The sequence below is a fragment of the Cnephaeus nilssonii genome, assembly GCF_951640355.1.
Source record: "Cnephaeus nilssonii genome assembly, chromosome: 11".
NCBI lineage: Eukaryota > Metazoa > Chordata > Mammalia > Chiroptera > Vespertilionidae > Cnephaeus > Cnephaeus nilssonii.
Window position 1 is genome coordinate 5,576,076 of NC_137082.1, and position 25,334 is coordinate 5,601,409.

At 43.0% G+C, this 25,334-nt stretch overlaps 1 protein-coding gene across 1 annotated transcript in view; it reads right to left on the reverse strand.

The window, feature by feature from the left end:
• Positions 1 to 24,921, reverse strand: part of VAPB (VAMP associated protein B and C) — a 61,185-nt gene extending 36,264 nt beyond the window's left edge. The window contains exon 1 of the mRNA XM_079785186.1: positions 24,624 to 24,921. Coding sequence (XP_079641312.1) covers positions 24,624 to 24,681 — 58 coding nt within the window. The 5' untranslated portion in view covers positions 24,682 to 24,921. The remainder of the gene's footprint in view (positions 1 to 24,623) is intronic.
• Positions 24,922 to 25,334: the final 413 nt, after the last annotated feature.

A 25,334-nucleotide genomic window follows, 5' to 3' on the forward strand; every position in this document is an offset into this window, starting at 1 on the left:
TATTAGGTAGGATATTATTAGGTAGGATTTTTCAGCATTTAAATTTTTTTCCAAATAAAGGAAGCTAACTGTAGTTTACATAAGATCCAGACAATGTTCTTATTTTTAAAATATATATTTTTTATTGACTTCAGAGACGAAGGGAGAGGGAGAGAGACAGAACATCAACGATGAGAGAAAATCATTGATTGGCTGCCTCCTGCATGCCTCACACGAGGGATGGAGCCCACAACCCGGGCATGTGCTCTGTCCGGGAATCAAACTGTGACCTCCTTGTTCATCGGTCGACGCTCAACCATTGAACTAAAATGTGGTCAGGCCAGACAATGTTCTTTTTAGAGACACTCCTACTTGCCCAGAATGCCTTGTATGTATAAAATACAGGGATCCTGAATTGTGCAATTGTTGAAAACCAATGTACCTACATTGAGTATAGAGCAGTAGTGTTCTTATTAATTCAAGACAAATACAAACCTAAAATTTTAACCAAATCTATTATAAGAACTTTGAAGACTAAAAGACTTTACCCACCTAGAGGTAAAATCTATGACTATTCTTCTTTAATGCAACCCCTTTTCTAAATAGAAAAATGGCTGAAAGTATAATACCAGGCCTGACGTTTCATACATACATCTTACCCCTTTTCAGCACAAAGACAAATGATAGTATATAGGTTAAGATTGTTTTAAGGTAAGCATACCTGACTGGTATGAATTTTATATATCAACTCGAAAAGGATCTTAGACTACTTAATAAACTGAATTTTTTCTAATGCACAATCTTTACCCCACTGAATTTAACAAATATCTAGTAATTTTTCTCTATTTGGATCAAAATTTGTGCAGAATTTATGATTATAGTTATCATGAAAGTAAACAGAAAGATAAGCAATAGTCTACTTCAAATAAAATTCTACCTAAATAGGAGAGTGGCAAAGCATGACTAGTTTTGGGGTGTGTGTGTGTGTGTGTGTGTGTGTGTGTGTGTGTGTGTGTTTGTTTTTTCAGACAAAGCAGGAGTCAAGACAGACACCAGTGAGGGATATGACTAATGCGAGAGAAAAGAAGAGTCCCAATTTCTCAAGGCTGCAGTTGTGGTTTTAACTTGACTGAATAAATTAACAGTTTGTGTCAAGTACATAATAAAGTCACTATCAGTGGAAGTAAAACTGCCCCAAAACGTTGACTGCTCGGTAGAGATGACAGACAGCATACGAAAGTGCACACACCAAAATCAACACATCCCAATTCATAGCAGACGCATAAAGTGAAGCAAAACACACTGCACATTCCTCACCACTAGGGCCCAACTTAAATTTTCAATTTGTAAACACTGAAGAATAGCGGAATTTGGTTGCTTATCAGTTAGTATGTAATCTGTTCTGGCTTCCTTTTCAGGAGAGAACCTAAGTGGCTTAAGGTGAAAAAAGGTTATCAACCTTTGAACAAATTCAACAAGAAGCCAGGGGAGCCGAAACCGGTTTGGCTCAGTGGATAGAGCGTTGGTCTGCGGACTGAAAGGTCCCAGGTTCAATTCCGGTCAAGGGCATGTACCTTGGTTGCGGGCATGTCCCCAGTAGGGGGTGTGCAGGAGGCAGCTGATCGATGTTTCTCTCTCATCGATGTTTCTAACTCTCTATCCCTTTCCCTTCCTCTCTGTAAAAAAAAACAAAAAACAATAAAATATATTTTTTTTTTAAAAAAAAAGAAGAAGCCAGGGGAAAAGAACGTGAGACCTGGATATAAATATTTTTTTTTTATTTTCCCTATTGTTTGCCTTTGGAAATCATACTCATTCTTCAAATTTTGCTCAAATACCTTCTCTTTGAAATGGCTTACCCTAATCTCTCAGTACCTGTGTTCTAACAATAAGCTGATTGCCACATTTGTATCCGCAACCTGACCCTCTCCCCATCTCAACTTGCCAGTGAGGTGAACTAAGCATCTCCAGTTTATCATGTCCAAACTGCACTCGAGCCCCAAACCCACTGCTTCCCATCTCAGGAAGAGAAACCACCATTCACCTAAGCTTGGGCCACAAGCAGTCACCCTAGTTTCTTCTCTTCCTCCCCCAACCGCACACTTAACCATCAGCAAGTTCTCTCAGTTCTACTGTCAAAATCGATTTGGAATCTGAGCACTTCTTACCACATTCTCCCCACGCCACCACCCTGATTCATGCCAGATCCTCTCCTGTTCTTGGGCTGGATTATTACAGTGGCCTTACCACTTCCACACATGGCAGCACCCACTCATTTCCCATAGCCAACTCTCCCCACACCAGCCATGTTCTTTTTATTTTTTAATATATATTTTACTTATTTTTAGGGAGAGAGGAAGAGAGGATAGAGCTAGAAGCATTAATGAGAGAAAAACATCGTTGATCGGCTGCCTCCTGTACACCCCCTTTCTAGGGATTGAGCCCGCACCCCGGGCATGTGCCCTGATTGGAAATCGAACCAAGATCTCTTGGTTCCTGGGTCGATGCTCAATCACTGAGCAACACCAGCCGGGCCCAGCCATGTTCTTTTAAAAATGGACTCTTGATCAGAATCCTCCAGGAACATTCCTCCTTCCTCCCTGAGCCCATCTCCTATAGCACCACTCCATCACTCAATTGCATGAACAATGACTTTGCTGTCCCTTATAAATACTTCAAGCTCATCACCACCTTGAGGCCTTGCACTTAACCTTCCCTCTTTCTGGAATGCTGTTCTCCCAAATGTGTGCACGACTTGCACACTCATTTTATATAGGGTCTTGGTTCAAATATCACCTTCTCAGACACACGGCCTTCCCAATAACCCTCTTTAAGACAGAATCCACTCCCAAACCCCTTTACACTGCACCTCTCCCCCTCCATTTGGCACCTATCAATTATCCAGCACCACAGTTATATATATTTCCTTTATTTAGTACCCATCTTCCCCACACCAGATAAGCTCCACAAGGCAAACGTTTTGTCAGTTTTATCATCTGCCACTCAAGATTCTGGAACAATACTTGGCACACAGTAGGCATCCAACAGGTAATGGATGAAGGAAAGCTCCAGGTACTGTGCTAGGCCCTCAAGCTAGAAATGACACTGCTGAGCCTGCCCAGACCCTAGGAAAACAGTAAATGTCCTTGGAGGACCATTCCAGGACCCATCCAGAACTAATGAATAAGAATTTCCGGGACTGAGGCTCTGAAGTTACATTTATCTTGAAAAAAAAATATCAAGTGATAGTGACATTAGTTAATATCTAACAGTGCAGGTCTACACTAAGCACTTTACATGTCAGCTCGTTTCATCCCAATATACCTCATGGTGAAGAAGCTGAGGCACGAAGAAGTTAAATACTTTATCCAAAGTCATGTGACTTTTAGGTGGCAGATCCAGGATCCACATCCAAGCAGTTTGGCCCCTGAATTCACACTCTTTTTTTTTTTTTTAATTGACTTTGAGAGAGAGGGAAGAAGGAGGAGAAGTAGTGGGAGAGGGAGGAAAGCAGGGGGTGAGAGACAGACAGACATAGATCTGTTGTTCCATTTATTTATGCATTCATTGATTTTTATAAGTGCCCTGACCGGGGATTGAACCTGCAACCTTGGTGTATCAGGACAATGCTCTAACCAACTGAGCTGCCCAGCCAGGCCTGAATTCACACTCTTAACTGCATAATTGTATACTACCTCTTACTGCATTGAATACTATAATAAAGATATGAAGCTTTATGTGAACACAGGAGGGTGGAGAGGGCAGAGAGCTGAACACTGAGGGAAGCCCTGGTATTTGAAAAGATAACCTTTTGAGCTGTAAGAAAAGCCCTGGTGTGATGTGATCAAAGTGCAAAGGGCCTCTATAGGGGACACCACATGGTTAGAGTATAAGGGGCATGAGGGAAGTGAATGAAGGTGAGAAATGGGGGAAAATCATGTGTGCTTATGCTTTTAAAAAGCATATATATAGCTTAAGCAAAAATAAATTGTAAAAACTGACCATTTTAACTCTACATAAGTCTGGCAATGAGCTCTGTATGAGGAAATGGAAGGAAAAGTATTAAAAATTATTTTAGGAAGGTAGGTGTGAGGAAGGAAAATGGGTTTCCCTTTTCTGATCATAGGCTTTAAAAAGAAGTACTCATCACCTCTACTGGCATTCAGTATAAACCAGAGGTAAAAATACCTATACTGCCTGGATGGTGGCTCAGATGGCTAGCTCCAGCATCGTCCTGTACACCTAACGGTTTCGAGTTCTATTCCCTGTCAGGCACATACTTAGGTTGTGGGTTCAATCCCCGGTCAGGGTACATAAAGGAGGCAACTGATCGATGTTTCTCTTTCATCGATGCTTCTTTCTCTCCCCTTTTCTCATTCTCTAAAGTCAACAAACATACCCTCAGGTGAGGATTAAAAATATAAAATACTGGTACTTTCGGCATGTCTCTGTGTGTGTGTGTGTGTGTGTGTGTGTGTGTGTGTGTGTGTGTGTGTCTGAGTGTTATTCTAAACAGCTTGTAAATATTGTCGTTTAAAAGAGATTGTATGTTTGTCTTGTTTTTTAAGTATGGCCCAATTTTGAAAGGCTTTGATGCTGGCCTAAGAATTTTGACCACTAACCTGTAAAAACTAGGCGGCCAATAAATGTTTAAAACAAAGAAATGACATGCTCAAATTTCAATTTTAGAAAAATGACTCTAAATACTGTATATAGGATAGTGTGAAGGATGAGGGAAGCAGGGAGAAGTTAGAGACAGAAAGCTGGGACATGGGCAATAATCCTGAAGGGAGAGGGCTATACTCAGGATATGGCAGGGGGTAAAGAGAAGCAAAGACTACAGGATTTTCGCTGGTGAAAATGGACGGAGTAGATGTGAGAGGTGTACAGGAAGGAGTGTGAAGATGAGTTTAGGATCTCTGGCTTACCCACCTAATGCTAGGCCATTCCCAAGATATGGAAGACTCTTTGGATGGGAACAAGAAAATAAACCATGGATGCAAATGTAGAATAGGTTAAGTCTGAAGTGATTTCATGACAATCAGATAGGCAAGGTGTCCACTAAGCAGACAAGTGTAGAGATCAAAAGATCTGCTTAGAGCTAGAGATTTGGAAGTTTTCTGTGTAGAAGTGAGAGCTGAAGGCATTATTAATGAAGTAACATTCAGAAGGTAGTTAAATGGAGCAGAAGCCTGGAAAATGTCAACATCCAGAGTAAAGTGATAAAGAAGTGGGCAGCTCACCAGAAAAGTCAAAGACAAATGTCACAGGAAGAAACCTGGTGAACTGAGAAGGGTTTCAATAGAGGGGTAAAGTCTCAGAATTGAGAGGAAACTGAAGACATAAACAACCAACCAAAGATTCATCGCTTCCAAAAATTTAGTTGTGGTAGAAGACTGGGCATTTGCTTAATTGGGGGGGACAATCTAGAGGAATGTGATCTCTTTTTAAGAAGGGACAACTTAAGCATGTTCATAGACACTGGGAAGGACTAAGTAGAAGAGAAATTCAAGACACCAGAAATAGGCTGACAAATAAAGCAAGACACCATAATTGATGGGAATGGTAGAGGTAAAGAACAGGGGGTGAGGAGGCAGTTCTGACTCTGAAATCGGAAGGGAGGAGGCATGAAAACATAAGTTTGTAGAAGAGAAAAAAGTGACCAGCATTTAGTGTTGGAGAGAGCAAGGATGACAAGCACAAATGACTTTCTAAGTCTTGTTAAAGAATTTAAACGTTATTCTTTTGGTACTGGGCAGACATTTAATGATTTTAAGCAAGCAAGAGATAAGCTCAGATTTGCATATTTGAAAGTGTCATCAGTCTGGAGGAAAGAGAGGACTCATACAGGAGGACCAATTAAGAAGCTATTACAATTATCCAGGGGAAAATGAGGCGGCCACAAAGGTGATAAGGAACAAGGGGCAGATTTGAGTCCTGGGCTCTCTAAGTCTCTAAGTTCGTCAGCTATGTAGGTACGGGTACCATTCAATGAGATACATGCAGGAAGAGAGGGTTTAGAGAAAAAGGAAAATGAATAGTAAGGAGTATAATTTGGGCCATGCTGCATATGAAGCCTATTGATGGGCTTGGGTCAGGCCTGGGATCATCCTAAGTGATGTTAGAAGCCAGGGGTACTAGCAGAAGAGCTCCTCAAAGGGGTAAAAGACAGGGAGGCAGGGAAACTAAGAGAAAGAGAAGAGGAGTAAGAAGGGGGAGAGGTAAAAGCTATAACCCTCTGCATTATCAACAGGACTTGATAACTGGGCAAAAGTGACAAATGGGTGGAAGAAAGCCAAAAGAGAGTGGTTAGGGAGGTGAAGGGAAGAGTGTCAAGAATGGCAACAGGTGTCAATGCTACAGAGAGCACACATAAGGCAAAGACTAAAAATGCAACACCAGATGTGGTAATGAAGCATCCATTAAGCTCCTGGGCAATGACTTTAGGAGTGGATGGTTGGTGAGAAAATGAAGATTAAGACTACCATTTCCAGAAATTTGCCAGGGTCAGAAGGAAAGTGAAGGGAAGAGACAGCAGTAGCAAAATAACTGAGAAAGCAATTATTCCTTTTTAAAGGTGGAAGACACTCAAATGCTTACTGCAGAGGACTAACTGCCGAGTGCTGTGCTCCTATAGGTACATAAAGAAAAGAAAGGAACAATCTTGCTTTGAAAGGGAAAGGCATTCATTTAAAAATAAGAAAATAAAAAACCCAAATGAACTGGCCAAGTGTTCTCTGGACTCCTCTACGTAACATCTCCTATCTCTCCACCTCTGCCATCCTCTGGGTAAGACCTGAGGTCAACCAGGCACCCATCAGTCAGCTGGATCCTCCTGTTCCTCAATTGCAAAGGAAGTTTTGAGTGAGTGCATCTGCAGATTCTCCAAGGAGTGATTCATTGCTTTCCTTCTTCCAATTAGTAAAGCAGTGTCTGACTTTAAAAAGGTCAAAAAGCACGAAGTTAGATTTTCAGAGCAGTCCATCACGATACATTTATATGCCAACAAATCAATTCAACCAACAGAATGAGAATTCAAATAAGCCTCCATAAGGAAAAACCTTTTGTTTTTCAGAAAATCCTTCTTTTTATTCTTGTGTATGCTTCTATTTCAAATGGTCATACCAAACACTGAAAAGATGACCAAGTCCTGAGTTATATCCCACATGAAGCACACCAAGAATAAGACATAAATAAAACATGCACATGATAAACAAACTGTAAAATTTGAGGTGGTGCAGAAAAAACTGGATGAAAATCTCTCAAAAAATACTCAGGTAAGGTTAACAGAGCAGTGAGCTTTTAAACAGAAACAAGAGGGTTCGTTAATTAAATGTCTGGGAGCCTACTAGGTCCGTGGTCGGCAAACTGTGGCTCGTGAGCCACATGCGGCTCTTTGGCCCCTTGAGTGTGGCTCTTCCACAAAATACCACGGCCTGGGCGAGTCTATTTTGAAGAATTGGCGTTAGAAGAAGTTTAAGTTTAAAAAATTTGGCTCTCAAAATAAATTTCAATCGTTATACTGTTGATATTTGGCTCTGTTGACTAATGAGTTTGCCGACCACTGCACTAGGCAAAGCACTGGTAGGTAGGTATTATGGGAAATGCAAGCTCGTTTCTGTCCTCAGGGGCTTTCCATCTTTCTTCTTCAGCTAAACTAAACTTGAATCTAACCTCTCAAAGCTAGAGCTGGAAGAAACACCAGGAGGCACTGAGTTCAAGTCTCCCCCTCCAACAAAAGAGGAAATCAAAACTGAAGAGATCAGCTGAGTGTCTCTGAGTGATGGAAAGGGTAGAAACTTAAGCCTCCCTTCATGACATAAAGCACACAAGCTTTAGGAACTGAAAGACCGAGATGCAAATCAACACGTTTTGCCAAGTCCTGGGCCTAGGTTCTCTAATTTCTAAAATGGAGATAATAATACTGAGTTCTCAGGTAGGTACCACTCCCTTCCTTCCCTTTTTCCTACTATACTATAAACTAGAAGCCCGATGAAGGAAGATTTGTGCCAGAATGGGCCTCCCTTCCCCTGGCTGCTGGCACTGCCTTGGAGCCATCTTTCCACCTTCCCACACTGCCCAGAGGCCCGGAGTGGCTGGGGCAGTACAGAACGCCTGCGTCGTCACCACCCCCGGCTGCTCTGTGCCTTGTATGCAAATTAACCCGCCATCTTTGTTGGGTTAATTTGCATACTCACTCCTGATTGGCTGGTGGGCATCATGAAGGTACGGTCAATTTGCATCTTTCTCTTTTATTAGTGTATGTGCTGAATGATGTAACTAAAAGGCTAAGTCAGTACCCAGTTAAAACACATTGTGATGGCAGACATCAAGGAAATAAATGAATTCAAGTAGTGAGAGGGTGGTAGAAGGGGAGATAGTGTTAATATTAGCACTTAATTTTCAACACAAATAAATGACAAAATCATAATTGATCAAATTAGGATACAAATTCTTAAGGGAAAACAGAAATTGGTAGAAAAAAATTAAGTCAATTAGTCACTCTAATCCTATAAAATAAAGAGGTCATATGCAAATTGACCCTCATGTGATCACAAGATGGCTGCGCCCACAGCAAAGGCAAGTTCCCATAACACAAGATGGCTGTGCCCACAGTGGAGGCAGGGTTCCCGTAACACAAAATGGCTATGCCCACAGCGAGGCGGGGTTCCCATAACACAAGATGGCTGCGCCCACAGTGGAGGCAGGGTTCCTGTAACACAAAATGGTTGCGCCCACAGCAGAGGCAGGGTTCCCATAACACAAGATGGCTGCGCCCACAGCAAAGGCAGGGTTCCCGTACGAGCCATAATGAGCGATCAGCAAGGACCTGAGGCTGTGTGGCGCCAGGCCGGGGCGAGGGACCTGAGGCTTCACCCCCCACCCGGCAGGGCTTGACAGGGGACCTCAGGCCACACACTCCCACACCAGGGGACCTCACGCTGCGCTCCCCCACCCCCGCCCCGCAGAGCTTGACTGGGAGCTCAGGCTATTCCCCCCGCTCGGCAGGGCTTGATGGAGGACCTCAGGCCACACCCCCCGCCCCTGCACCGGGTCGGGGGACCTGAGGGTGCACCAGGGGAACTGAGGCTGCACCCCCCCACCTGGCAGGGCTTGATGGGGGACCTGAGGCTGCACCCTCTACCGGCGCCAGGCCGGGGGACCTGAGGGTGCACCCCCCGCCCAGTGGGGCTTGACGGGGGTGGGACCGGCCGGGTCTGGGTCCCACGTGATTTTTAGGCGCACGCGGGTGGGCAGGGACTTGACTCTGGGTTCCGCAGCACACCCCAGACTCTGACATGAGGAAGATTTTCATATGCACTTTACTAATTTTCTTTCATCTCTGACACTTCTATTATAGAGAAAGGGCAAATAGCAATATTAAAATATTTCCTCTAATTAATTCCCTTTAATGTGCATGAATTTCGTGCACTGGGCCACTGATGTTCCATAACAACGCTGTACTTCATGTAAGCAGTGCCAAAGAGGCCATTACTAGATTACAATTACAATTAAGCTCCTTTCTTTTTTGTCTCATTTCTCTTTTAACCTTTTGCACTCGGATGTCGTGTGTGACTTGACACGGTTAGCATCGGTAGCAGCTCTTTTTATACTCTTTGAATGTATCAATAATTTGAAATATAAAAAAATCCAAATAAATAAGTTTGTATGAAAAGAAACTCCAGTTTTTTATTCTACTGCCACGCTTTGTAAAATCTGGGGTATTTAAAAAATTAAACCCTGAGTAGAATAAAGGAATCAAGAAAAAAGCAAGCGAGTGCAAAGGGTTAATCCTCTTTCTCCATTCCCAAGATCCTATTTCCAGACTTCCTTTCATCTTCCTAACAACATAATAAATAAGACAACTGAGGGCCTTCCTAGTCAGTCAAACTCCCACTCATCTTTTAAGGCAAAAAATATAGCCAACATAAAGAACATGGGCTTTGCAGTCAAGATAAGTCTTGGTTCAAATTCCAGCTCCACCTCTAATTCATAGCTATATCCACTTCCTAGGCTTGTTGTAAGAATTAAATGGGCATTTATAGAAAAATAGCTAACACAAGTATAAGCTCGCCAACTCACAAATCTCAAATGTCACCTTCTCTATGAGATTCAAACAATGAAGTGGAATTAACACAGCTTTTTCTAAGCTCCCAATGTGGGCAGCCCATAAGCGTCTGGTCTCCATATTCTCCTCTCTTCCTACACTACAGAGAGGCTGGGAACTTTAAGGGCCAGGACTCCTCCTTTGTCCCCAACTCAGTGCCTGGCCCATAGGAAGCTTTTAGTAAGTGGTGACCAAATCAACCCTGCACAAGTCATGTTATATTCTACCAGACAAGATGGAGTCATGGGTCCACAAAGGAAACCTCCAAGGATGAATAGTTAAAAAGGTGCAGAGGGCCCTGGCCGGCTTGGCTCAATGGATAGAGCGTCAGCCTGTGGACTGAAGGGTCCCAGGTTCGATTCCAGCCAAGGGCACATGCCTGGGTTGCGGGCTCGATCCCCAGTGGGGGGCATGCAGGAAGCAGCCAAACGGTGATTCTCTCTCATCATTGGCGTTTCTATCTCTCTCTCCTCCTTTCCTCTCTGAAATCAAAAGAAATATATATTTTTTTTAAAAAAGGTGCAGAGGCTTAAAAATGGTGGTGGAGTTAAGTGGAAGCTACACTGACATATTCTCAGGACCAAACTGGAAATACAACTAAAATACAGAACAAAAACAAAAGCAAAAAAACACTCTGAAAAATCCACTGAAGACTAGCTACAGAGAACCCTGTAAATGAAGGAGGGAAAGTGGAGACCGCATAGAGATGCATAAGGGCTGGCTGGGCTTCCACAGACAAGACCTGAAGGTCCAGAGAGATATCTCAGCTATGTGGGGGGAGGTTCCCCCTGAGAACTCTGGGATCTAAACCCCAAGTTGAGTTCCCCAGCCCAGAAAACCAGATCTGAGAAAGGTGCCCACAGAACATCTGGCTGTGAAAGGCAGCAGAGTTGCAGTCAGCCAGATAGAGACAACTGGAAATGCAGGCACTCTCTTAAATGGCCAACACACAAAATTTCGTGTGCAGCCACTCACCTAGGGCTCCAGAGGAGGGAGGGCAAATTGGACTGGAGCTGTGAGGAGAATCCAGGGTTGGGGCTCTAGGGTAGGAGCTGGGAAGGCAGCCACCCCAGTTCCTATACTGAGTCATTCCCTCCCACAAGGGAGGACATCTTTCTCCATAGACCTTTGCTATCCAGGTGGTTTTTGGCTGGGGGGGAGGAGTGGGGGAAAGGGAGGGAGAGGCAGTTGACCCACCCTGTGGGAAGACCTCTCTCCCCAACCTGTGATACATAGCCTGAGACTAGTCAAGCCTGAATACAATCAGACTGCAGGCAGAGGTGGGTCTCTGGAGGCTTTGAGTCTTTGCTTAACCTCCTTCTGGGCCTGGGGCTAGGAAAGCATAACCTGGTGTACATTTTTATCCTTTCCAAAGACACCAAGTCCCAGCAGAGAGAGCTACAAGCTGTGGAGTGCAGGTAGCTCGAAACAGGGTATTCAGGGCCAGTCAGAAACAGCATCTGACATTGTCCTGCAATAGAGATTGGGAGTCGTAGCATATCTACCTAAACATAGACAAAACCCAAACAGGCAGCCAAAATTGGGAGACAAAATGCTAACCCCCAAATGAAAGAACAAGAGAATTCCCTAGAAGAAGAGCTAAATAAAAGGGAGATAAGAAATTTATCAGATATAGAGTTCAGGATAATGATGACAAAGATGCTCAACATCATGAGAAAAGATACATAACAATGAAAAAAGACAAGTTGGAAATAAAGAATGGCATAGCACTAATAAAGAACACATTGGAAGAAATACACAGCAGATTAGGGGAAGCCGAGGATCGGATCACTGAAGTAGAAGACAGGGTGGAAGAAAAACCACTCAATCAGAGAACCAAAAAGAAAAAAAGAAAACAATTAAAAGATAGGAGGACAGCTTAAGGAAGCTGTGGGGCAATATGAAACGTAACAATATTCACATAATAGGAGTACCAGAAGAAGAAGAAAGTGAGCAAGGGATAAAGAATATGCTTGAAGAAATAATGGCAGAACATTTCCCCAACATGGTGAAGAAAAAAGTCACACAAGTCCAGGAGGCACAGAGAGTCCCAAGCAAGAAGAACCCAAACAGGCACACGCCCAGAAACATCATAATTCAAATGCCAACAAGTAAAGACAAAGAGAGAATCTTAAAGGCAGCATGAAAGAAGCAATTTGTTACCTACAAAAAGAGCTCCCATAAGGCTGTCAGCTGATTTCTCATCAAAAACTCTATAGGCCAGAAGTGAATGGCATGAAGTATTCAAGGTAATGAAAAAGCAAGGATCTGAAACTAAGATTACTATATCCAGCAGAGCTATCATTCAAAATATGTAGTGAAATAGAGCTTCCCAGACCAAAACAGGGGTGTGTGTGGGGGGAGGGGAGATTAAGGGAGTTTATCACCACCAAACCAGCACTACAAGAAATGCTAAAGGGACTGCTGTAATGAAAAGAAATAGAGAAAGAGGGAGAGAAAGAGAGATATACAGAATTAAAATGGCAATAAATATCTATCAATAATAACCTTAAAGATAAATGGATAAAATGCTCCAATCAAAAAACATAGGGTAGCTGAATGGATAAAACAACATGACCCAATTATATGCCGCTGTCCACAAGAGGCCCACCTCAGAACAAAAGATTCACACAGAGAGTGAAGGGATGGGAAAAAAAAAAAATTCCATGCAAATGGAAACAAAAATAAGCAGAGGTAGCAATACTCATATCTGACAAAATATACTTCAAAATGAAGGCCATCACAGGAGACAAAAAGTTCACTATCCTATCTAATAATAGAGTAACATGTAAATTACCATCACTCCGCTACACCCACGATTGGGCAGCGGGAGGCTGGGGGGCGGGACTCGGGGTAGCCTATCTGGCCATTGAGAGGCACGGATCCGCTGCCACTGAGGGGGGCTACCCTGCTGTTGAGAGGCGCAGGGGGTGGGACTCCCGCCCCCTGCGCCTCTCAACGGCCAGATCCGCGGCCGCTGAGGGGGCCTGCCGCGGACACCCAGCTGCGCCTCTCAACGGCAGGGTAGCCAGGTGTCCGCGGCAGCCCCCCTCAGCGGCCATTGAGAGGCGCAGGGGGCAGGACTCAACAGCAGGGTAGCCCCCCTCAGCGGCCGCGGACCATCAAAAGTGGGGGAGCTGGGTGCCTGTCTGCTCCGGCACCAGCGGACAGGCACCCAGCTCCACCGCGAAAAGCGAAAGCGTGTAGGGGACCCTACACGTGCATGATTCAATCATGCACTGGGCCTCTAGTATAATAATAAAGGATCAATCTAATAAGAGGATATAAAGCTGATAAACATGTATGCACCCAATATAGGAAGACCTAAATATGTAAAAAAAAAAAAAAAAACTTCTGGAGGACTTTAAGAAAGACATCAACAGCAATACAGTCATAGTAGGGGACTTTACCACCTCGCTGACTTCAATGGATTGATCTTCCAGACAAAAAATTAAAAAGGAAACTAACTCTAAATGACATACTGGATCAGATTGATTTAACTGACATTTATAGAACATTTCACCCAAAAGCTGCAGAACGTATATTCTTCTCAAGTGCACATGGGTCATTCACAAAGATAGACCATATGTTAGGACACAAAACAAATCTCTAAAATTTCAAGGAGTTTGAAATAATATCAAGCATCTTCTCAGATCACAGTGGCATGAAATTAGAAATCACCTATAGTAAAAACACCCAAAAACATTCAAACACATAGAAGGTAAATAGCATGTTATTAAACAATGAATGGGTTATCAACAAGATCAAGAAAGAAATCAAAAATTTCCTGGAAACAAATGAAAATGAACACAAGACAACCCAAAATCTCTGGAATACAGTAAGAGCAGTCCTGAGGGGAAGTTCATAGCACTACAGGCATACCTCAAAAAACAAGAAAAACCAACAATACACTATTTGACCCTACAACTTAAAGAACTAGAAAGAAAACAAAAGGAAAAGCCCAGAGTAAGTAGAAGGAAGGAATAAAGATTAGAGCAAAAATAAATAAACATTGAGACTAAAAAAACAATACCAAAAAAAAAATCAATGAAACAAAGAGCTGGCTCTTCAAAAGAATAAACAAGATTGATAAACCATTAGCCAGACTCATCAAGAAACAGAGAAGACCCAAATAAATAAAATCAGAAAGGAAAATGGAGAAGTAACCACCAACACACAGAAACACAAAAGACTGTAAGAAAATACTATGAACAACTATATGCTAACAAGCAGGACAATGTGGATGAAATGGACAAATTCATAGAAAAACACAATCTCCCAAAACTAAATCAGGAGGAATCAGAAAACCTGAATAGGTCAATAACAACTGGTGAAATAGAAGCAGTAATCAAAAAAGTCCCAGCAAACAAAAGCCCAGGTCCAGAAGACTTCACAGGGGAGTTTTATCAAATATTCAAGTAAGAATGAACACTTATACTCCTCAAACTATTACAGAAAATCCAAGAGAAAGGAACACTTCCAAATTCTTTTTATGAGGCCCGCATTATCCTACTTCCAAAACCAGATAAAGACACTACAAAGAAAGAGAATTACAAGCCAATATCCCTCATGAACATAGATGCTAAAATCCTCAACAAAATATTAGCAAATCGGATCCAGCAATATATTGAAAAGATCATACACCATGAACAAGTGGGATTTAATCCAGGAATGCAAGGCTGGTACAATATTTGCAAATCAATAAATGTGACACATCAAATAAACAAATTGAAAGACAAAACTCACATGATCATATCAATAGACGCAGAAAAAACATTAGACAAAATCCAACACCCATTTTTGAAAAAAACAATCAGCAAAGTGGGAATAGAGGGAGCATATCTCAACATAATAAAGGTCTATAGTCAACATCATACTCAATGGGCAAAAACTAAAACCATTTCCTTTAAGAACAGGAACAAGAAGGAGCTGTCCGCTTTCACCACTCTTATTCAACATAACACTGGAAATTCAAGCAACAGCCAATCAAACATGAAGAAATAAAAGGCATCCAAATTGGGAGAAAGTAACACTCTCATTATTCACAGATAACATGATATGGTACATAGAAAACCTTAAGGACTCCACCAAAAAACTACTAGATTTACTATGTGAATTTGGCAATGTAGCAGAATATAAAATTAACACCCAGAAATTGATGGCACTTTTATACACCAATAATGAATTCTCAGAAAGAGGAACTAAACAAACAATCCCATTTACCATTGCAACAAAAACATTGATACTTAGGAATAAACTTAACCAAGGAGGTAAAAGACTTCTACTCGAAAAACTACAGGACAATGAAAAAAGAGATAGAAGAAGATATAAACAAGTGGAAGAATATACCATGTTCATGGATTGGTAGAATTAATACCATTAAAATGTCCATACTACCCCAAGCAATTATAGCTTCAATGCAATCCCTATTAAAATACCAATGGCATATTTCAAAGATCTAGAACAAATACTCCAAAAACTTATATGGAACCAAAAAAGACACCCGAATAGCCACCGCAATTTTGAGAAACAAGAACAATGTTGGATGGATCAAGTTATACTACAAAGCCATTGTAATCTCAATAGCCTGGTACTGGCACAAGAACAGGCATATTAGATCAATGGAACAGAACAGAGAACCCAGAAATCCACCCAGGCCATTACACTCAATTATTATTTTACAAAGGAGGCAAAAGCATACAATGGAGTCAAGACAGTTTCTTCAATAAATGGTGTTGGGGAAATTGGACAGACATATGCAAAAAAAAAAAAAAAAAATGAAACTAGACCACCAACTTATATCACACACAAGAATAAACTCAAAATGGCTAAAAGACTTAAATATAAGTCATGAAACCATAAAAATCTTAAAAGAAACCATAGGCAGTGTAATCTCAGATATCTCGCATAGCAATATGCTTACAGATGCATCTCCTAGGGCAGTGGTCGGCAAACTCATTAGTCAACAGAGCCAAATATCAACAGTACAATGATTGAAATTTATTTTGAGAGCCAAATTTTTAAACTTAAACTTCTTCTAACGCCACTTCTTCAAAATAGACTCGCCCAGGCCGTGGTATTTTGTGGAAGAGCCACACTCAAGGGGCCAAAGAGCCGCATGTGGCTCGCGAGCCACAGTTTGCCAACCACGGTCCTAGGGCAAAGAAAACTAAGAAGAAAATAAACAAATGGGACTAAATCAAAATAAAAAGCTTCTGCACAGCAAAAGAAACCATCAACAAAACAAAAAGAGAGCACACTGCATGGAAGAACATATTTTGCAATGATACATCTAATAAAGGGTTAATATCCAAAATATATAAGGAACTCAGACAACCTAACAAAAGTAAGACAAACAATCCAATTTAAAAATGGGCAAAAGACCTAAATAGACATTTCTCCAAAGTGGACATACAGATGGTCAAGAGACATGTGAAGAAATGCTCAAGGTCACTGATCATCAGAGAGATGCAAATTAAAATGACAATAAAGTATCACCTCACACCTGTCAGAATGGCTACCACCAACAAACAAAGAAATGACAAGGGCTGGCAAGGATGTGGAGAAAAGGGAACCCTAGTACACTGCTGGTGGGAATGCAGACTGGTGCAGCCATTATGGAAAACAGTATGAAGTTTCCTCAAAAAATTAAATATGGATCTGCCATTTGACCCAGCCATCCCATGTCTAGGAATATATCCTAAGAAATCCGAGAAAATAATCAGAAAGAATGTATGCACCCCTATGTTAATAACAGCACAATATACAATAGCTAAGACCTGGAAACAGCCCAAGTGCCCATCAGTAGATGAGTGGATAAAAAAAGCTGTGGTACATTTATACCATGGAATACTATGCAGCAGTAAAAAAGAAGGATCTCTTACCCTTTGAGACAGCATGGAGAGTCCTGGAGAGTATTATGCTAAGTGAAATAAGCAGTCATAGAAAGAGAAGTACCACATGATCTCACTTATATGTGGAATCTAATGAACAAAACAGATCCAGAGACACAGACTATAGAATCTCAGAGGGAGGGTGCGTGGATGGGGGGTAGAAAAGAACTTGTATGCATATATATATAACCCATGGACACAAAGATTAGAATGGTGAAGGCCTGGGTTGGGGTGGGAGGCAGGGTCTGACTAGAAGGGGTCAATGGGGGGATATGGGGAACATATGTAATACTTTCAACAATAAAGATTTAATTTTTTTTAAAAGTGCAAACCTGAAACATTCCCACTGGATACATCTATTATGCACACAATCATTATATCCAGGCATGTCTCTAAAACCCTCTCCAATTGGACTCATGTGCTTGGTTGTCATTTTTGGGGGAATGACTTCCCAAAGTAGATCTCAGACAGAATAAAACAGCACTTTTTATTATTCACCTTGAGTTTCTCTCTTTCAACATTTGAGAAATCTCTAGCTATATAGTCACTCACCCTTACTTGTTTCTCTTTCTAAAGTAGTAGCCTGTCAATAGCATGCAGGCACAATCCTGCTTGTGAAGTTTAAGGTGGCACCTATAAAGATAATTTATTTTAGACATTCTTATCTTACTTAGTATCCTCTCAAATTTCTTTAACTTCCTCACTTTACAATCTGCAAACCTGTGAAATCTCTACCACACAAGTTTCACCTGACCTTCCAAACTCAGTAGCAGAACTGCAAATCACTCAAAAGCTAATGTTTTCTAAATACACAAAATCATTAAATACCATCAAAATCCTATCTAATAAAAGGGTAATATGCAAATTGACCATCACTCCAACACACAAGATGGCCACCCCCATGTGGACACAAGATGGCCAACAGGGGAGGGCAGTTGTGGGCGATCAGGCCAGCAGGGGAGGGCATCTGGGAGAGACCAGGCCTGCAAGGGAGGGCAGTTGGGGGCAATTAGGCCTGCAGGGGAGGGCAGTTAGGGGTGACCGGGCTAGCAGAGGAGGGCAGTTGGAGCAGACCAGTCCATCAGGGGAGGGCAGTTGGGGGTACAAGGCCTGCAGGGGAGGGCAGTTGGGGGGACCAAAGCCTGCAGCGGAGGGCAGTTGGGGGCAACCAGGCCTGCAGGGGAGGGCAGTTAGGGGCAACCAGGCTGGCAGTGGAGGGCAGTTAGGGGTGACCAGACCAGCAGGGGAGGGCAGTTAGGGGCAATCAGCTGGCAGGGGAGCAGTTAGGCTTTGATCAGGCTGGCAGGGGAGCAGTTAGGCTTTGATCAGGCTGGCAGGGGAGTGGTTAGGGCAGTGATGGGCAACCTTTTGAGCTTGGTGTGTCAAACTTCGCCAAAAAACTGAGCATAACTCGGGTAGTGTGTCACTTTGAGGAAAAAACTAACTCCAAGACTCTAGTCGCAAATGTTTCATCCTCAGGAGCAGCAAATGTTTCATCCTCGGCATGCGGCCGTGTGTTATCAGAAATGGCTACGCGTGTCAGTGCTGACACGCGTGTCATAGGTTCACCATCACTGGGTTAGGGGGTAATCAGGCTGGCAGGCAGAAGCAGTTAGGGGCAATCAGGCAGGTAAGGCAGGCGAGCAGTTGGGAGCCAGCAGTCCTAGATTGTGAGAGGGATGTCCGACTGCCCGTTTAGGCTCGATCCCACCGGATTGAACCTAAGGGTAGTATTCGACTGATAACCATTATAGTTTACTCCCTTGACTGATAACCATTATAGTTTACTCCCACCGGGATTGGGCCTAAACGGGCAGTCAGGCATCCCTCAAGGGGTCCCAGATTGGAGACGGTGCAGGCTGGGCTGAGGGACACACACCCCGGCCCTGTGCACAAATTTTGTGCACCAGGCCTCTAGTCTGATATAAAAAGTGAATACTCACAAGGCCCCAAGCCATTCAAATCTGGCTAAACGGTCCAAGGATCCATTCCACTATCTTCAAGTGGAATTCAAAAGACACAAACAACAGTTTCAATCTACCTATCTCCAAAAATATTTATACACAACCCCTTATTTACAATGGTTCCACTTAGGATTTTTCAACTTTAGGATGGTGTGAAAGTGACACATATTCAGTAAAAACTGAATTTTGGATTTTGATCTTTTCCCAGGCTAGCGATATGCAATACGATATTCTCTCATGATGCTGGGCAGTAAGGTGATTCTGGCGAACTGTAGGCTAATGTTAAGTATTCAGAGCACATTAAGGTGGGCTAAACTAAGCTATGATGTTCGTTAGGTTACAAGTATTCAATGTATTTTCTACCTACAATAATTACAACTTAACAATAGGTTTATCGGGATGTAACCCCATCGTAAGTTGAGGAGAGTCTATATTTCCCTAACGCCCCTTCCTAAATAAGCTAAGGTTGTCAGAGCTTGTTGAAATGCCAACTGTATACTAATTCAGATAAGTTACTGGTGTCAGTAAGAATGTATGCCCACCAGCAACTCTCTAGGTGTCTAGATGGGTATGCACACAAATATACAAACCAAAAGTCTGATCAAACACATTCCTTGACATAGATGAAGAGAAACACTAACCTACTAGTCAAAAATTGACAATAACTCTTCTGAAAGGATGAAGGAAAACTCTAGGAAGCTATTTCTATAGTGCTATTGTTTTGTGCCATTAATGCTAAAACATTAAAAGAATACCCTTCAAGTTTTTCCCTATAGGACTATGCAATATTCTGAATGATTTTTTTCCATGCAAGGGAGAACCCTGAAGCAAATTAAGACATTGTTTCTAGACATCAACAGTTTCTGCTAAAATAACACATTTGTCAGTTGAAAAACAGGTATTCTAGAGTTATTACTTGCCACGCTTTTTAAAAAATAATCTTAAAATGACCATCAACTTCAATAACTTTGTTGTCTTAACAAAGGTCTTTACATAACTCCTGTTTTTATAAAGCCAGCAGTCCAGGTAGTCTGTCAAGTAAAAACTTCAAAGACTCCACATACCCACTGAGCAAGGGCCAAGCAATCCTGGCTATGCTATGCTGATAACAGCCTGAAAGGGGCCTAAAATGATAGAAAACGACAAAGTAAGCCTGGAAACCATAATGCAACTTTGTTTTTAACACAATGCCCAGTGCAAAATCACTGTGCAAAGGCTTTTATTTTATTTTATTAAAGACACTATGGCATGCCCTGTCCTGACTAATGGAACTCAGCACTCTTCGTGTTCCTCTTTCTTGTCATCTTGCTGAAAGCTGTGCTCATTTGTTCCAAATCATGGCCATCTTTCAGATGGCAAATTTTTCAAATACATATGGGGGATGTATGAGGCAATCTTGGAGATAATTCCTTATGTAAAAATTCAAGTTTCAGGTTCTAAAAATTGAACCTAAGGGTAGTATTTGACTGATAACCATTATAGTTTACTCCCTTGACTCCTCCCCTAATTTTCAACTACTTAATGGTAATATTGTAGAGTCAAAATTCTCAGTATTTTGCCTTCAGCATTGGAAGGAAAGATGCTAGATAATTTTAATAAATAAAAGATAGTGATAATAATATCTAAGAGTTCATCTCTTTAATAAGAATCAATTCAGACTATTTTAATCAATTCCACTTGGATACAAAACTACCAGGTCATTATGAAGGTAACTGATGCATGTTACAACTACACACATCAAGGAACTAGCACCACTCTCCAAATATAAGCATAGAGCCTAGAACTAACCTTTTACCCCCTTCCCCCACTAAAAAGAGTTAACTGTGAAGAAAAGTAAGTAAGTGGTTAAAAGAAAGTTAACTTTTAGTTCTTTTTTCTCCCAGGAACAAAAACTCAGAAATAATATAATCTATGGAGATTTAAGTTTGACTAAACCTTAGTAAATTAAATGCCCTTGCTTCTCATGAGCAAGCTGGTTAATAATTAAATAAATGAAGGTAATCTTCATTTATTCAGGATGGGTTTAAACCACTACCGTAAAGAATCTTAAGCACACTGCTGACATTTTGTTGTGCTGTAAAACACAGTCTGCTCCATGCAATCATAAAATGTTAAGGAAATCAGTGCTATACTAAAGCTGAAGAATTAATGCTGTACTTAGCATCTGAAAGATAATTACTGCATTCAACTGACTATATCTACAGGGTTTTATATGTTTTTGCTCCCTAAACAATGTTAAATTACACATTAACTTAAGGGGTGAACTAATGATTCCAAGCATGCTTTCCTTATACAAAAGACAGTATCCCCAACCTATCTGCCATACTATTTCCTCCCCAAAGTAGTAGTCAATCACACAAATCCTTCGGTGACATCCCACCTGATAGCTATACAGACCAACAGCGCAACCATCTGAGACTTCCTGAAGGCCACTAGCTGAGCTTCAGAATAAGGCAAAAGTAAAGTAGGTTCATGGCAGGTTTAAACCTTAACTTGCCAGCTCATAAGGATGGTTAACAGACCATTTTCACATGACAGTATCATGGGGGGGGGGGGGGGGGGGAGTGGAGGAGGGATGTGCTAGGATGTGAAGAGGGACAATGGACAATGACCGAAACCATGTAAGACACTATTTGCCACGGATGGAATCTGATGGAAGAGGGAGAGAACAGAGAAAGAAGAGATTACAAAGTGACTAATTAAGAAAACTCTCTTCGACAATGCAAAGAACACGTTTCACAGGTTTACAAAAACCTTTAACTCTTCCAGAAAGTCACCAGTCCAAAAGAGCTGCTATTTCACCCTGGGTAATGTCATGGTGTCATGCTTCTTTCAGGAGGCCAGCAGTCTTTCTTCTTCTAATACTGAACACAATGCAACATGGCAGAACAAGGTCATGTAGGTCTGTGTTCTTTCTTCTTCCATAATATCCTTAACTCAACATCATCATACAAAATGCCCAAGATCAACTGGAACCCAATATAATCCCATATCATCTTAGACTGCACTTAAAAGGTGATTAATTTTTTTCTTTAGATGACAGGCATTTTAATTATTACCTTCTTAAGCTAAGTTAAAGTTTGATTCATTGAAGTGAACGACCCAAAGTCAGAGTCATCACCCTGAGTTAACTTGGAAGAGACCAGTTAGTTCTCATCCTGAAATGACCTTCTATACAGCAAGCCATGGTATTGAGCTTCTATTCTAATTTCATTGTTTTAGTGATCAGCTTAAAACAAACAAACTTCATAAAGTGGTTTGTTTACACATGACTGCAGATGCCTCTTCTGAAGTCATGAATCAACAGCCTTCAACAATTGGACACCTCGAATTCTCTTGGACCATTTCCAAGCCAAAATACCCAGTGACTTTGGCCATCATTACTTTGGCCAAACAGCTCACTCTTCTCCACCATACCTTTTAAACAAAAAAGCTGAAGTGATAAAATCAGTTGTCTAAATACAACCACCAATCTCTGTATAATATTGTACATTTACAAAGCCAGTGAAAAACCATAGTATCACTCCTTTTAACAATAACAAAAATTTCTACAGGAGGCAAGGTAGATTATGAGCACCATCCTTATCACTTGGTAATGACCCCAAGCTTTGAGGAGGGAATGGCCAGCCATGGTCAATACAGGGGGTGGAGGGAAGAGGTTGAGGTTGCAGGGCATCAATAAAAGAAGGACCAGCTAAGGAGAAGCATCACAATATGACCTCGTACAATATCTGCATCTGTATACAGAAGGCCTTAGAAGATCTGACCCCTGTCTACTAGCCAGCTTCTTCTCCTACTTTGCCTCATGACTCCAACAAATGCCTCTTGACTATCATTCAGAACTACCAATGGCATCCCAAAGGAGTCCAGGCAGCTCAGCCTTTACATTCAATTTCCCCTACCTGACATGTTCCCCTCCCATTTCTTCTTTTAGCTGCTCCCAATTGACCTTTAAACTCAGCTCAACTAATACCTCTTTCAAGAGTTGACCTCCTTATTGCTCTCAAAGCACTATGGATTGATTACTTATGTTATTGCACTATCCTGGCTGATTCCATCATTTGTCCCCTTCCCTAGACTTAAGTTCTAGAGTGGGGATTTGAGGGACAATGGGAACATACTTGTGATGGGACTCATCCTCTGCTACTACCTGACATATGGAGCAGGCATCAGGAAATGTCTGTGGACTAAATGAATGAATGTGCCAATTCCCAAGAGGAGCCACACCAGACTTCCAGGGTAGAAAACTTCAGACAACTCAAGTTTGACTTTGCACATTCACTTCAGCAGTCTGGCTCCTCCAGGTGATGGGAACATTGGATAAGTTAAAGTACTGTCATGGAATAATGATCCTTGTTAGGTTTTGTGGTGGGTTTTCTTGTGTTTTTTTTTTCTAATTTTCATTTTAAATGGAAAAACCTTTGGTTCTTTACACATTTGGAGTCACTCTGAATTGTTAACCGAGGAGGCAATGTGACAACCACAGTTGCAGAGTATTTCCCAGGGGTCAGACAGCATGTTTGTTAACAGTGTGAGATCTGAAGTGTGGGTTCAAATGTGCCATTTGCCAACTGGGTATCTGGCCAGTATTCAGTCCACAATTATCTACTGAGCCATGTACCGTGGGCCAAGTGCTGGCGATATAGTGGTGACCTCGCTGTTCAATCACTTTATTTCCTTCACAGCATGTACCACCTCTGAAATCTTCTCATTCGCTGGTTTGTCTCCCTGCATTATAAAGCAAGCTCTGAGAGCAGGGAACTTATCTGTCTGGTTCAATCGTTGTCTCTCCAGTGCCAAGCACAGGGCTACTACAGTTACTCAACCCAAGTAAAGAAGGAACCAGTAAATCAGATGAGGTCCCTGTTGTCTCACGGCGCTTATCTTTTCGTGGAGAACGTAGGGAGAAAAAGAAACATAAAAACTATAAAGGTTCACACTGGGAAGGGCACGGCGGCACACTAAACTTCCTCTGGCTCCCGCTCCAGGCAGTCCTGGGGAGAAAAAGGATGTGCCCACCCTGGCAGCTTCCCACAGCTGCATGGACAGGAGCAATGGGCCTGAGGAGACAGCACAGGAAAGCGGGGCCATGTCCCACCAGACTCCTGCGGCGGTTCCTTTCATTCATGTGTTTGACAGGTATTGGGCTCCCATTATGTGCTGGGCACGCAGCAGAGAAAGACCAAATCCTGCCCTCATGGAGCTTCCCTTCTCCTGCAGAAACACGGCGCACAAGGTGGTGTAAGTGCCAGGCTGACCAGAGGGCAGCGACGTGACAGGGAACTCTGGCTGGTAGCTGCTCAGAGTACGCCCATCTGGGGAGGTGACCTCTGACCTAAGACCTGGAGAGGTCAACCCTGCGGAGGGTAGGCAAAGCTTGTCAGCAAGGCTTACAATCCAGAGTCCCGCCAACTAGACGGCAAAGTTAAAATGGCAACTGTGCAGAGTGGCTGGAGGGAGAGGAGAGCGGCACCGTCCCACACCCCCCCCTCCCCAGCCCCCAAGCGCCAGGACGCCTCGGACCCTCAGCCTCGGGGGGAGCGTGGGGGGGGCGGGGCGAACTCGCCGTCGGGCGGGAGCGGGGGCCGACGTCACCGCCAGGTCGTCCGGTCCCTCCGGGGCCGGGGCGCGGGGCGCCGGGCCTAGCCCGCGGCAGAAGATAGCCGGCCTCCGGCTTACCTCGGAATTTGAGCTCGTGCTGCGGCTCGAGGCTCAGGACCTGCTCCACCTTCGCCATGTTCCTCGGCGGCGGGGCACCTCTGGCGGGGAGACCCCTGAGAGGTCACCTGAGGCGGGGGACGTTAATGCTGCGCCCCCTTTAAATTCGAAAGGGGGGGCCGGCCGGGGGTCGTTGCGGAGTGCGCGCGGAGGGAGGGGCGGCCTACGCGGTACAAGCTTAGGGGGCGGAGGGCGAGGGCGAGGCCACGGTGCCCAGCGAGCGCACGGCACACACGTAGCGACGCACGCAGCGACGCACGAACGCACGCACGCGCGCAGTAGTCTGGCTGGCTCTGACCTGTTCGCGATTGGGCGGCGGGAAGCTGCGCTCCCGGAACTGCTCCTGGCGCAGTGCGCAGGCGCGGCATTGGACTAGGGAGCCGGGCGGCCAGAAGGCAGGGGGCGGGGCGGGGCGGGGCGGGGCGCAGGACCGAGCTAGGGGCGTGTCCGGACGCAGACAAATGAGGAGTGTCCCCGCGGAGATTGTTTTTTCAGGGCCCCTGGGGACCAGCAGTTGTGTTAAATGCTTTTTACTCGATAATAACAATTAAGAACAATAAAATTCCACTTTCCCTCTGCTTATGTAGTGCCAGGCACTGTTAGAGACTTTGAATAATAATGAAAGTACTATTTATTATCATTATAAACATGTTTATGGGTGAATGAATGTGT